General features: G+C 57.1%; 1 protein-coding gene across 2 annotated transcripts in view; it reads right to left on the bottom strand.

Annotated features, from left to right (window-relative positions):
- Positions 1–635: 635 nt before the first annotated feature.
- Galnt9 (polypeptide N-acetylgalactosaminyltransferase 9) overlaps positions 636–12,242 on the bottom strand; it is a 51,505-nt gene continuing 39,898 nt past the window's right edge. For both annotated transcript variants that reach the window (XM_042672557.1, XM_042672558.1), the window contains exons 7-11: positions 8,498–8,683; positions 7,302–7,439; positions 2,246–2,341; positions 1,623–1,790; positions 636–818 (exon numbers count right to left, since the gene is read on the bottom strand). In XM_042672557.1, coding sequence (XP_042528491.1) covers positions 672–818; positions 1,623–1,790; positions 2,246–2,341; positions 7,302–7,439; positions 8,498–8,683 — 735 coding nt within the window. In that variant the 3' untranslated portion in view covers positions 636–671. The remainder of the gene's footprint in view (positions 819–1,622; positions 1,791–2,245; positions 2,342–7,301; positions 7,440–8,497; positions 8,684–12,242) is intronic.

Genomic DNA, 12,242 nt, shown 5'->3' with positions numbered 1-12,242 from the left:
CTTTATTTATAAAAACAGGCGAGGTGCTGGGGGCATTGCTTGCTGACCCCTGCTGCAGGGACAGCAGAGCAACAAGAGAGCCAGGGCCTAGGATGGGGTGGGCTTGCCTGGCAGTGGCCAGCCTTGACCCCCACGAAGACAGGTATGACTGTCTGCCGCTTAACTGCTGCCATCTGTCCCCCACTAGCCATTCCTAAATGTGTGACCAGGGCAGACATGGTCTCCTCACCTCTAACCAGACCACAGGGCCGCTCTGGTCCGGCGATGGTAAGTGGGCCAGGAAGGGACTGCCAGTCGGGAGGTGTTGGCCGGCTGGGTGGAAGGGGCGTCTGGTGCAAAGACGCTGCCTGGCCTCGGCTCTGGGCAGCAGGGATGGCACTGTGGGGGTATGTACAGGGAACTGGCACATGCGGGAGGCGGCTGTCCGGTGGCCTGTCTGGGAACACCATAGAAAAGGCACGTGGTTCGGCATTGGCGTGCTCTGTCTCAGATCTCCTGTCCCAGGAGACGCTGCTCCCGGCCTGGGGCCGATGCCACCGGCTGCTTGGCTTCCACGGTCCTGGGAGACAGGGCCCAGCCCCGCTCTTGGTCTGTAGGGTCTGCAGAGACAGGTGCCCACCCATGCCCCCGCCCAGGTCCACAGGGCTCTGCGCTGGGTGGAGAAGGAAGGGTCAGTGCCGTCCATGCTTGATCCAGTTTCTGATCATCCACTTCTGTCCTGAGCACCTCTGCACCACCAGCCGCAGCCCGAAGTTGGCGTCCTTGGACATTTCCACCTCCAGGCACCGGCCAGTGTCACGACTCACAATGGGACCGCTCTGCGGAGAAGCTGAGCTGGCACGGAAGCTCACCTTCCGGACAAGAGGCCACCGTGCCAGCCCCGCCCGGCCCCGCGCTGCCATCACAGCATCCTAGGGACCCTGTCCTCTGGTCTGTCTAGTCAGGCCCTGCTGCAAGCCTGCCCTGCTCCCCGTTCTCTGGTCCACAGACACTCCAGAGTGGCCCAGGCCTGGAGACCGGCCTTCCCCCTGGGGCTCCTCAGCACCTTTGGTCACCAACGGCCTGGCCCAGGCCCCTGGGGACCCCAGCGGCAATGGAGGTGGAACTCCAGAAACCCAAGCAAGCAAAGTGGCGGCTCACGCCACAGCTGAGGAGCATGCTGCCCTCCAGGACAGTGGACCCACTCCTGACTGCCAAATACTGCCCCAGGGAAGTCGGGCAGGGGACGGGGACACTCAGAGGACACACCTGGCTGCCCTCATTCTGCCAGCCTGACTGGATGGAGAAAGATGGGCAAGACTGGTCCTGAGTATGGCAAGGCAGTGCGTAGCCCAGCCATGGAGGGAAGGGAGGAGGGCAGCCTGCCAGCAGTCTCTCCCCCTCCCTCTCTCCCCCTCCCTCTCTCCTTCCTCCCACTCTCCTCAATTGCATTCCACCACACCCTCCTTGCCAAGACAGACCAAAATCTCCAGCTTTAAACAGCCATGGGGCTGATGTGGGCGCTGCCCTGCGCCCTGCGCCCTGCCCCCCACCCCCCGCCCCCTCCACGCTGCCCTGCTGCCACTCCACCAGCTAGCCCCCAGGGCAGCGGTGCCTCCTGCCTCAGCACCCCACCCACTGACCTGGGTGAAGTCCCACAGCCGCTGGCTGGGCCTGGCTACATCCTCACATCTCTTCAGGGTGGGCGTGCGGCCCCTGCCGTCATCCACCAGACACTTGGAGTCGGGCAGAAAGGCGGTGGAGCCCAGGGGTCCCAGCTGGAGGAGGCCGTCCGCGCTGTACCGCACCAGCTGAGGGGCAGCGGGAGCGGTGAGTGGCCACCCACCAGGCCTGGCTGACCCAGGGTGAAGAAAGGCGCTCGCATGGGACCCTGGTGTGTGTTGGAGGCTTTACCTGGGGATGCCGTAGCGGACCACCAGGGTGGCGGGGCTGAGGGACAGGATGGGCACTGCCCAGGCTCGGGATGCCGGCCGGCCCTCAGCTGTTGGGAAATGGAGCTACTACACACAGGGAGACCTGGCAGGGCACAGGAGCCCAGGCCACCTACCCCTGACTCAGCCTAGGGCTCGAGATGCTGGAATGGCAGGGAACACCCCAGCCCCAGCCTCAGAAAGTTCCGGAATAAGAAGGAGCCTTGCTCTAGACCACGGTGGACGGCTCCCACTCCTGAGCACGGTCGGCAGCGTCCCACGCCTCCCTGTGTGCCTGCCGGAGCCCAGCGGGGGTGGCGCAGGGAGGTGCCCACCTGGGAGGACATGCCGTGACAGGGGTAGAGGATGGCCCGGTCATCGTCTTCTGCCCCCTGGTCCAGGCAGTAGCCCGTGGCCTTGCTGTTTCTCACCTGCAAACAGGAGAAGCCTCGGGTCACTTGGTGTGGGCCTTCGGGATCCCTGCCTTGGGTGGGGGACCTGCGCTGTGCCTGCCTGGTGCTGTCCTGAGGGACAGGCCACCCTGGGGGGGGTCTGCCCAGGGGAGGGGAGGAGTGAGGGACGGGGAGGGAGTGGAATGGGGTGGGGGAAGAGCGGTTGCCATAGAGAGGGGAAGAGATGAGGCGCACTTGTGTAGTGTGCGTGTGGACTTGTGTACTCTACATGCATGTGGACTTGTATACTCTACATGCATGTGGACTTGTGTACTCTACATGCATGTGAACTTGTTTACATGCATGTGGACTTGTATACCCTACATGCATGTGGACTTGTATACTCTACATGCATGTGGACTTGTGTACTCTACATGCATGTGGACTTGTGTACTCTACATGCATGTGTGGACTTGTGTACTCTACATGCATGTGTGTGGTGTGTGTAATCTACATGCATGTGTGTGGTGTGTGTAATCTACATACCCATGTGTGGACTTGTGTACTCTACATGCGTGTGGACTTGTGTACTCTACATGAATGTGGACTTGTGTGCTCTACATGCATGTGGACTTGTGTACTCTACATGCATGTGGACTTGTATACTCTACATGCATGTGGACTTGTGTACTCTACATGCATGTGGACTTGTGTACTCTACATGCATGTGGACTTGTGTACTCTACATGCATGTGTGGACTTGTATACTCTACATGCATGTGGACTTGTATACTCTACATGCATGTGGACTTGTATACTCTACATGCATGTGGACTTGTGTACTCTACATGCATGTGTGGACTTGTGTACTCTACATGCAAGTGTGGACTTGTATACTCTACATGCATGTGGACTTGTATACTCTACATGCATGTGGACTTGTGTACTCTACATGCATGTGGACTTGTGTACTCTACATGCATGTGGACTTGTGTACTCTATATGCATGTGGACTTGTATACTCTACATGCATGTGGACTTGTATACCCTACATGCATGTGTGGACTTGTGTATACTCTACATGCATGTGGACTTGTGTACTCTACATGCATGTGGACTTGTGTACTCTACATGCATGTGGACTTGTGTACTCTACATGCATGTGGACTTGTGTACTCTATATGCATGTGGACTTGTATACTCTACATGCATGTGGACTTGTATACCCTACATGCATGTGTGGACTTGTGTATACTCTACATGCATGTGGACTTGTGTACTCTACATGCATGTGTGGACTTGTGTACTCTACATGCATGTGGACTTGTGTACTCTACATGCATGTGTGGACTTGTATACTCTACATGCATGTGGACTTGTGTACTCTACATGCAAGTGTGGACTTGTGTATACTCTACATGCATGTGGACTTGTGTACTCTGCATGCATGTGGACTTGTGTACTCTACATGCATGTGGACTTGTGTACTCTACATGCATGTGGACTTGTGTACTCTGCATGCATGTGTGGACTTGTATACTCTACATGCAAGTGTGGACTTGTGTACTCTACATGCATGTGGACTTGCGTACTCTGCATGCATGTGGACTTGCGTACTCTGCATGCATGTGTGGACTTGTATACTCCACATGCAAGTGTGGACTTGTGTACTCTACATGCATGTGGACTTGTGTACTCTACATGCATGTGGACTTGTGTACTCTACATGCATGTGGACTTGTGTACTCTACATGCATGTGGACTTGTGTACTCTGCATGCATGTGTGGACTTGTATACTCTACATGCAAGTGTGGACTTGTGTACTCTACATGCATGTGGACTTGTGTACTCTACATGCATGTGTGGACTTGTATACTCTACATGCATGTGGACTTGTGTACTCTACATGCATGTGGACTTGTGTACCCTACATGCATGTGGACCTGTGTACCCTACATGCATGTGGACTTGTGTACTCTACATGCATGTGGACTTGTATACTCTACATGCATGTGTGGACTTGTGTATACTCTGCATGCATGTGGACTTGTGTACTCTACATGCATGTGTGGACTTGTGTACTCTACATGAATGTGGACTTGTATACTCTACATGCATGTGGACTTGTGTACTCTACATGCATGTGTGGACTTGTATACTCTACATGCATGTGGACCTGTATACCCTACATGCATGTGTGGACTTGTGTACTCTACATGCATGTGGACTTGTGTACTCTACATGCGTGTGGACTTGTGTACTCTACATGCATGTGTGGACTTGTGTACTCTACATGCATGTGGACTTGTATACTCTACATGCGTGTGGACTTGTATACTCTACATGCATGTGGACTTGTGTACTCTACATGCATGTGGACTTGTGTACTCTACATGCATGTGGACTTGTATACTCTACATGCATGGGGACTTGTGTACTCTACATGCATGTGGACTTGTATACTGTACATGAATGTGTGGACTTGTGTACTCTACATGCATGTGTGTGGTGTGTGTAATCTACATACCCATGTGTGGACTTGTGTACTCTACATGAATGTGTGTGGTGTGTGTAATCTACATACCCATGTGTGGACTTGTGTACTCTACATGCATGTGGACTTGTGTACTCTACATGCATGTGGACTTGTGTACTCTACATACATGTGGACTTGTATACTCTACATGCATGTGGACTTGTGTACTCTACATGTATGTGGACTTGTGTACTCTACATGCATTGTGTTGTCCTTGTGTACTCTACATGCATGTGGACTTGTGTACTCTACATGCATGTGGACTTGTATACTCTACATGCATTGTGTGGCATGTGTAATCTACATACATGTGTGTGGACTTGTGTAGCCTGTGTGCATGCATGTGTAATTGTGTAGTCTGTGTGCATGTATGTGGAATTGTGTAATCTACATACCTGTGTGTGGAGTTGTGTAGTCTGTGTGCATGCATGTGGAATTGTGTAGTCTGTGTACATGTGTGTTGCTTGTGTAATCTACATACATGTGCAGTCTACATCTATGTGGACTTGTGTAGTCTGCATGCATGCATGTGGACTTGTGTCATCTACATACATGTGTGTGGGCTTGTGTAGTCTGTGTGCATGCATGTGGACTTGTGTAATCTGGGTGCATGTGTGTGGCTTGTGTAATCTACATACTTGTGTGTGGACTTGTGTAGTCTGCGTGCATGTGTGTGGACTTGTGTAGTCTGCGTACATGCATGTGGACTTGTGTAGTCTGTGTGCATGTGCGTGGACCTGTGTGGTATGTGTGCATGTGTGTGGACCTGTGTGGTATGTGTGCATGTGTGTGGACTTGTGTAGTCTGTGTGCATGTGTGTGGACTTGTGTGGTGTGTGTGCATGTGTGTGGCTGGTGTAATCTATATGCATGTGAGTGGACTTGTGTGGTCTGTGTGCATGTGGACTTGTGCAATCTGCATGCATGTAGACTTGTGTAGTCTGCATGCGTGTGTGTGGCTTGTGTAGTCTGCGTGTATGCCTGTGCACTGTGCAGTCAGCTCACAGTTCAGGCTGGGGGTTTGGCAGGCAGAGCTGGCACAGAGCCTGGCTCCAGACCACGTTTGGTGGTTCCTGGGGAAGCCCTGTATGGAGGGAACAGGAGTGGATGCGTTGGCCAGGAGCCCCAGGGAGCATCTGTGAGCACTGCCCTCCAGGCTTCCTTCCTTCTGGCCGTCCCTAGTGCTGGCCAGGGCAGAGCGCACCTCTTACCCAGAGACAGAGCAGAGGGGCGCTGGGGAGAGGAGGCGCAGCCCACTGCCATTGGGGGGCTCCTTGCACCAGCATAGACCTGAGGGGTGCAGGAAAGCAGTAGCCACCCCCTGGCTTTGGAGGGAGCCCTGTGAAGCTGTGCAGGTGGGTCTGTATAGCTGGTGTGTCTGCCCTCCTGTGTGTCACAGGTGTCCATGTATGTGCTTCTGAGGGCACATGGGTTACATGTATTGTGGTACACAATCATGGCTACACAGTGCATGATTGTGTGCACACATGCTCACATGCCATGACCTGTTCCTCTGTGTAGCTGGGATTACAGGGATGAGGCCTTGTGCCCAGCCAGGAGATGCTTTGATTGGCACTCAGGATGAGTGCATGTGTATGGACATGCATATCTGAATGCATGTCTATACACAATCCTGTATTTGTGCGTGTGTGTGTGTATATATATATATATATATATGTATGTATGTATACGCATCTTGGTGTGGTGTTGAGGTGGGTATTGGGGTGTGGGTGTTGGGGTACGAGTGTTGGGGTATAGGTGTGGGGATGCAGGTGTGGGGATGTGGTGCTGGGGTGTGGGTTCTGGTGGGTGTTGTATGGGTGTGGTGGGGATGTGGTGCTGGGTGTTGTATGGGTGTGGTGCTGGGGTGTGGGTTTTGGTGGGTGTTGTATGGGTGTGGTGGGGTGTGGCGCTGGGGTGTGGGTTCTGGTGGGTGTTGTATGGGTGTGGTGGGGTGTGGTGCTGGGGTGTGGGTTCTGGTGGGTGTTGTATGGGTGTGGTGGGGATGTGGTGCTGGGTGTTGTATGGGTGTGGTGGGGTGTGGTGCTGGGGTGTGGGTTCTGGTGGGTGTTGTATGGGTGTGGTGGGGATGTGGTGCTGGGTGTTGTATGGGTGTGGTGGGGTGTGGTGCTGGGGTGTGGGTTTTGGTGGGTGTTGTATGGGTGTGGTGGGGTGTGGTGCTGGGGTGTGGGTTCTGGTGGGTGTTGTATGGGTGTGGTGGGGATGTGGTGCTGGGTGTTGTATGGGTGTGGTGGGGTGTGGGTGCTGGGGTGTGGGTTCTGGTGGGTACTGAGGTGTAGGTGTGGGTGCTGGGGTGTGGGGATGTGGTGCTGGGGTGGGTGTTGGTTTGGGGGATGGGTGTTGGAGTGCAGGTGTTCAAGTGTGCGTGTCTGAAGGGTGCAGATGTCTGCCTCTTGGAGGAAAGCCCACCCACCCCAGCAGGATCTCTGGTGCAGGCGGTACCTCTCCGTACGTGAGGGTGTTGTTGTAGATCCTCATCTCGGGGTACACGTTCTCTAGGTACCACTTGAAGCTGCGGCACTTCAGCCTCTGGCGCAGGGCCAGCCTCTCAGACACGTCCCCAAAGTCCACCCCGGGGTTCTGTGGGGTAGAAGCAGGGACAGGTGGAGTGCTGCGCATCGCAGCTCAGGTCTCCTCCCTACAGCAGCCCCCGGCCGCCTGGGGTGCCGAGACTGCATCCTGATCCCATCTTATGTGTGTGCACACGCTGCCCTCCTGAGGGGCCCTGGGTGCTGGCTTCTCCTTCCTGGCCTGTGTTCCTTGGGTTGATCTTGAGGGGCCGAGAACCAATCTCATGGGCAATCAATGCGCCCACACAGAGTCCCAGTGCGGACTCCAGACCCTGGGGCTGGGCAGAGTCCTGGGAGAGCTGAGTGGTCAGATCCCAGGAGGGAGGGCCTTGGGAGCTCACACTTGGCCGCTCCGGGAGCCTGCCTGCTACCGCCTTGCCCTTGGCTATTTTAATCAGTCCTAGGAGCCCCGAGCTGGCCTTGCTGAGTGCTCCGTCTTCCTGGTGAATCATGGGACCTAAGGGTGAGGAGGCCTGCAGAGAGGCCCCGTCCCCTCTCCCCGGGCTCAGGTTTCTTACAGCCTGGGGACAGGGGTGGCACTTAAGCCTGGGCTCCCAAAGTAAGTCTGTTTCAAAAACCAAACCAGGCCAGTGGTTCACACCTGTAATCCCAGCTACACAAGAAGCTGAGATCTCGGTTCAAGGCCAGTCCAGGCAGGAAAGTCCATGAGACTCTTATCTCCAATGAACCACCAGAAAACTGGAAGTGGTGCTGTGGCTCAGGTGGTAGAGTGCTAGCCTTGAGCTTAAGAGCTGAGGGACAGCGCCCAGGCCCAGAGTTCAGGCCCCACAACCAACAACAACAAAACAAAACAAAAAAACAAACAAACCACACGCGCGTGCACGCACTGGGTCAGGCTGTACGGCCTTCCCTGTGGCTGAGGCCCCAGGCCCAGCATAGCTGCCTGCAGGGTGCCGAGGAGAGGCTCTGCGGCCATGGCCAGCCACGGCTGCCCTCAGCTTCTCTGAGCGTGGAGGTGGCCGCCCTTTCCTGCCCCATCCTCCTGGCCCAGAGGCCCTGGCGTTGACTCCCCATGCCTCCGCCCCTCCCCGCTGGGCACCGGCTTACGGTCATGGGGATGTTCCAGGCCATATACACGTGGGACTTGAAGTCGTCCATCCACACCTCTGCGGCCCGCAGGGCGTTGCGCTTGGCGTAGTAGTCGATGTCGTTGTTGTAGGGCTTCTTGCTGCGCTCGATGTGTGCCACGCGAGAGCAGGGCAGCACTTCCATGCTGCCGCCGCACTGCCACACCTGGGGGCGGGACCCGGTGAGGCCCAGACAGCCCTGCCTCGGTCAGGGGGTGGAGGTGGGGGTCGGGGGACGCCCGTGCCTTCCTCAGGGACGATGCCCTGGGGGGGGCACAGGCTGCGTGCGAGCCTTCTCCCCTTTGGGGTTCCCTGCCAAGACTGATTTCTCTTGCGTGTTTTGTGACCATGGATCCTTTGCCTCCACCCACCCCATGGCTACGTCCCCTCCAGCCTCAGGGGTCTGTGCAGCTGCCTCTGCCCCAGGACCACGGCCCCCGTGACAGCAGGGCCACTGTCTGCACGTGCCCCGTCCCCAGATCCCATCCAACAGCCAGGCCTAAGGAGAATCTGCGCCAACCACCGCACCCCTCCCTGCCGGACCCCGCACAGACCTGGGCCTCACGGCCTGGTGTCCCACACCAGCTCCAGCTGATCCTTGCCCATCCATAGCCCTCCCTCTCCCTGCTGCCGGACCAAGGGCCTGGAGCCCACAGCTCATTTCATGCCTCCTGCCCTGGCTCATGCCAGGGGTGTCTGGCAGGCAGGAGTTTGGGAGCTGTTTGGTAAGACTGGCCTTATTGGTTTGGGAGAGGCTTGGCAGCACTGAGCTGTGAACTGAGGGCTTTGCACTCGCTCAGGTTCCTTCCTGCGGCCGCGGTATTGCAAAGGGACCGCACACAAGCTGTGACATCCCACTGCATCTAGGCTGGAGGTGGTGTGTGTCTTGGAGGATTGCGAACCTCCTGGTCACTTGCTGGTGGTGAGTGCCAGGCCTCTGGTGGTCGGATGTCTCCCTGTGCAGGCATTGCAAAGGTGGACAAATCTCCCAGGAAGGGCCTGGGAGCAGGACGGACACCTCTCCTCTTGTTGGAGCCCGAGGCCCTAGGATTTCTTGCATATTTGGATAGGAGGCTGTATATAGGACTCTCTGGGATGCTTCTATGCATCAGAGGCTCTGCTGTCTCAGAACCGGCCAAACCTCTGTCAATTCCAGATGAATACTGGCAACAGGGTCTTCCCTGTGGCTGGCAGAGACAGCAAACCCCTCATAGTGTGCTGGGCCCAGCCCTGGATCTCGAAGGAGAGCAGCCTCATCCTCTTCCAGACCACCTCAGCCTCCCCCAGAAAACCTGATCCTCCCCCAGACAACCTGAGCCTCCCCCAGACAACCTGATCCTCCCCCAGACAACCTGATCCTCCCCCAGACAACCTGAGCCTCCCCCAGACAACCTGATCCTCCCCCAGACAACCTCAGCCTCCCCCAGACAACCTCATCCTCCCCCAGACAACCTGAGCCTCCCCCAGACAACCTGATCCTCCCCCAGACAACCTCATCCTCCCCCAGACGACCTGATCCTCCCCCAGACAACCTGAGCCTCCCCCAGACAACCTCATCCTCCCCCAGACAACCTCATCCTCCCCCAGACAACCTCATCCTCCCCCAGAAAACCTGATCCTCCCGCAGACGACCTGATCCTCCCCCAGACAACCTGATCCTCCCCCAGACAACCTGAGCCTCCCCCAGACAACCTCATCCTCCCCCAGACAACCTCATCCTCCCCCAGACAACCTCATCCTCCCCCAGACAACCTCATCCTCCCCCAGAAGACCTGATCCTCCCCCAGACGACCTGATCCTCCCCCAGACGACCTGATCCTCCCCCAGACGACCTGATCCTCCCCCAGACACCCTGATCCTCCCCCAGACGACCTGATCCTCCCCTAGATGACCTGATCCTCCCCCAGACCACCTGATCCTCCCCCAGACACCCTGATCCTCCCCCAGACAACCTCAGCCTCCCCCAGACAACCTCAGCCTCCCACAGACAACCTGATCCTCCACCAGACGACCTGATCCTCCCCCAGACGACCTCATCCTCCCCCAGACGACCTGATCCTCCCTCAGACGACCTGATCCTCCCCCAGACGACCTCATCCTCCCCCAGACGACCTGATCCTCCCCCAGACGACCTCATCCTCCCCCAGACGACCTGATCCCCAGACAACCTGATCCTCCCCCAGACGACCTGATCCTTCCCCAGACGACCTGATCCTCCCCCTGATCCTCCCCCAGACGACCTGATCCTCCCCCAGACGACCTGATCCCCAGACAACCTGATCCTCCCCCAGACAACCTGATCCTCCCCCAGACGACCTGATCCTCCCCCAGACGACCTGATCCTCCCCCAGACGACCTGATCCTCCCCCAGACGACCTGATCCTCCCCCAGACGACCTGATCCTCCCTCAGACGACCTGATCCTCCCCCAGACGACCTGATCCTCCCTCAGACGACCTCATCCTCCCCCAGACGACCTGATCCTCCCCCAGACGACCTGATCCTCCCTCAGACGACCTGATCCTCCCCCAGACGACCTGATCCTCCCTCAGACGACCTCATCCTCCCCCAGACGACCTCATCCTCCCCCAGACGACCTCATCCTCCCCCAGACACCCTGATCCTCCCCCAGACGACCTGATCCTCCCCCAGATGACCTGATCCTCCCCAGATGACCTGATCCTCCCCCAGACACCCTGATCCTCCCCAGATGACCTGATCCTCCCTCAGATGACCTGATCCTCCCCAGACGACCTGATCCTCCCCAGACGACCTGATCCTCCCCCAGACGACCTGATCCTCCCCCAGACGACCTGATCCTCCCCCAGATGACCTGATCCTCCTCCAGACAAGTGGCAGCAGAGCCGGTGCCACTTATGGTGAGTTAGGTGGGCACCTGGCCATTTTTCCAGGAAGGACTAAGGCTCTGGCTCATTCCCATTCTCCTGGTGGCAAGTGTGGCTCCGAGGACAAGCGGCAAACCTGGCCGCTGCTGCCCTGTGGCTGGGCACCTTGGCTTCTGGGTCAGAGCAAGCGTACCGCATGCTCATTGGGTTCCTTCGATGCAATGGGACTGGAAAGGATGCCGTTCCTGGTCACCATCTTGGCTGATGGAGGCTGCAAGAAGCCATCCATCCACGCAGCTGTCCACGCAGATGTCTGTCCACATAGATGTCCGTCCACGCAGATGTCCATCCACACAGACGTCCCTCCTCCATCCTCCAAGAGGGTGGCTGGGTGGGTCTTCTTTGAGTCCAGTTTCCTCCAAGGTGACTGAGGCTGGCCCCGGGTACACCCAGTGGCCTCCTGTCTGTTGGCTTCTTGAGCTACCAGAAGCCAGGCTCCTGCCCACAGGTGATCTCCCCTGGTGTGAGCTGACCGGTGACCATCAAGGCCAGCCTCCCGGCAAGCCAAGGCTCCATCTCCAGCCAGGCCTGGTGCCGGGGGCCGATGGCTCCTTCCTGTGGCCACGGTGATTCTTCCTTCTGCCACCAGACACCAGCCTTGCAGGAACAACTTGCCCAGGGGGTTTTGGCTTTGCAAAGGGCTCTACCTCCAGGGGTCAGGGCATCACCCTCTACAGGATCCCTGTCCTCCCCTGCCCCGCCCCCAGAGCTTCAGGCTGGTCACATTCTAGTTCCTCCCTCTGGAGAGAGAAAGGCAGATGCTTGCTTGTCAGCAAGCCAGGGCAGCAGGCGCATGCTGCAGCACAGCCGTGGCTCTGGG

Source organism: Dipodomys spectabilis, unplaced genomic scaffold, assembly GCF_019054845.1.
Source record: "Dipodomys spectabilis isolate Male_0828 unplaced genomic scaffold, ASM1905484v1 ptg000725l, whole genome shotgun sequence".
Taxonomy (NCBI): domain Eukaryota; kingdom Metazoa; phylum Chordata; class Mammalia; order Rodentia; family Heteromyidae; genus Dipodomys; species Dipodomys spectabilis.
This window is presented reverse-complemented; position numbering and strand designations above follow the sequence as displayed.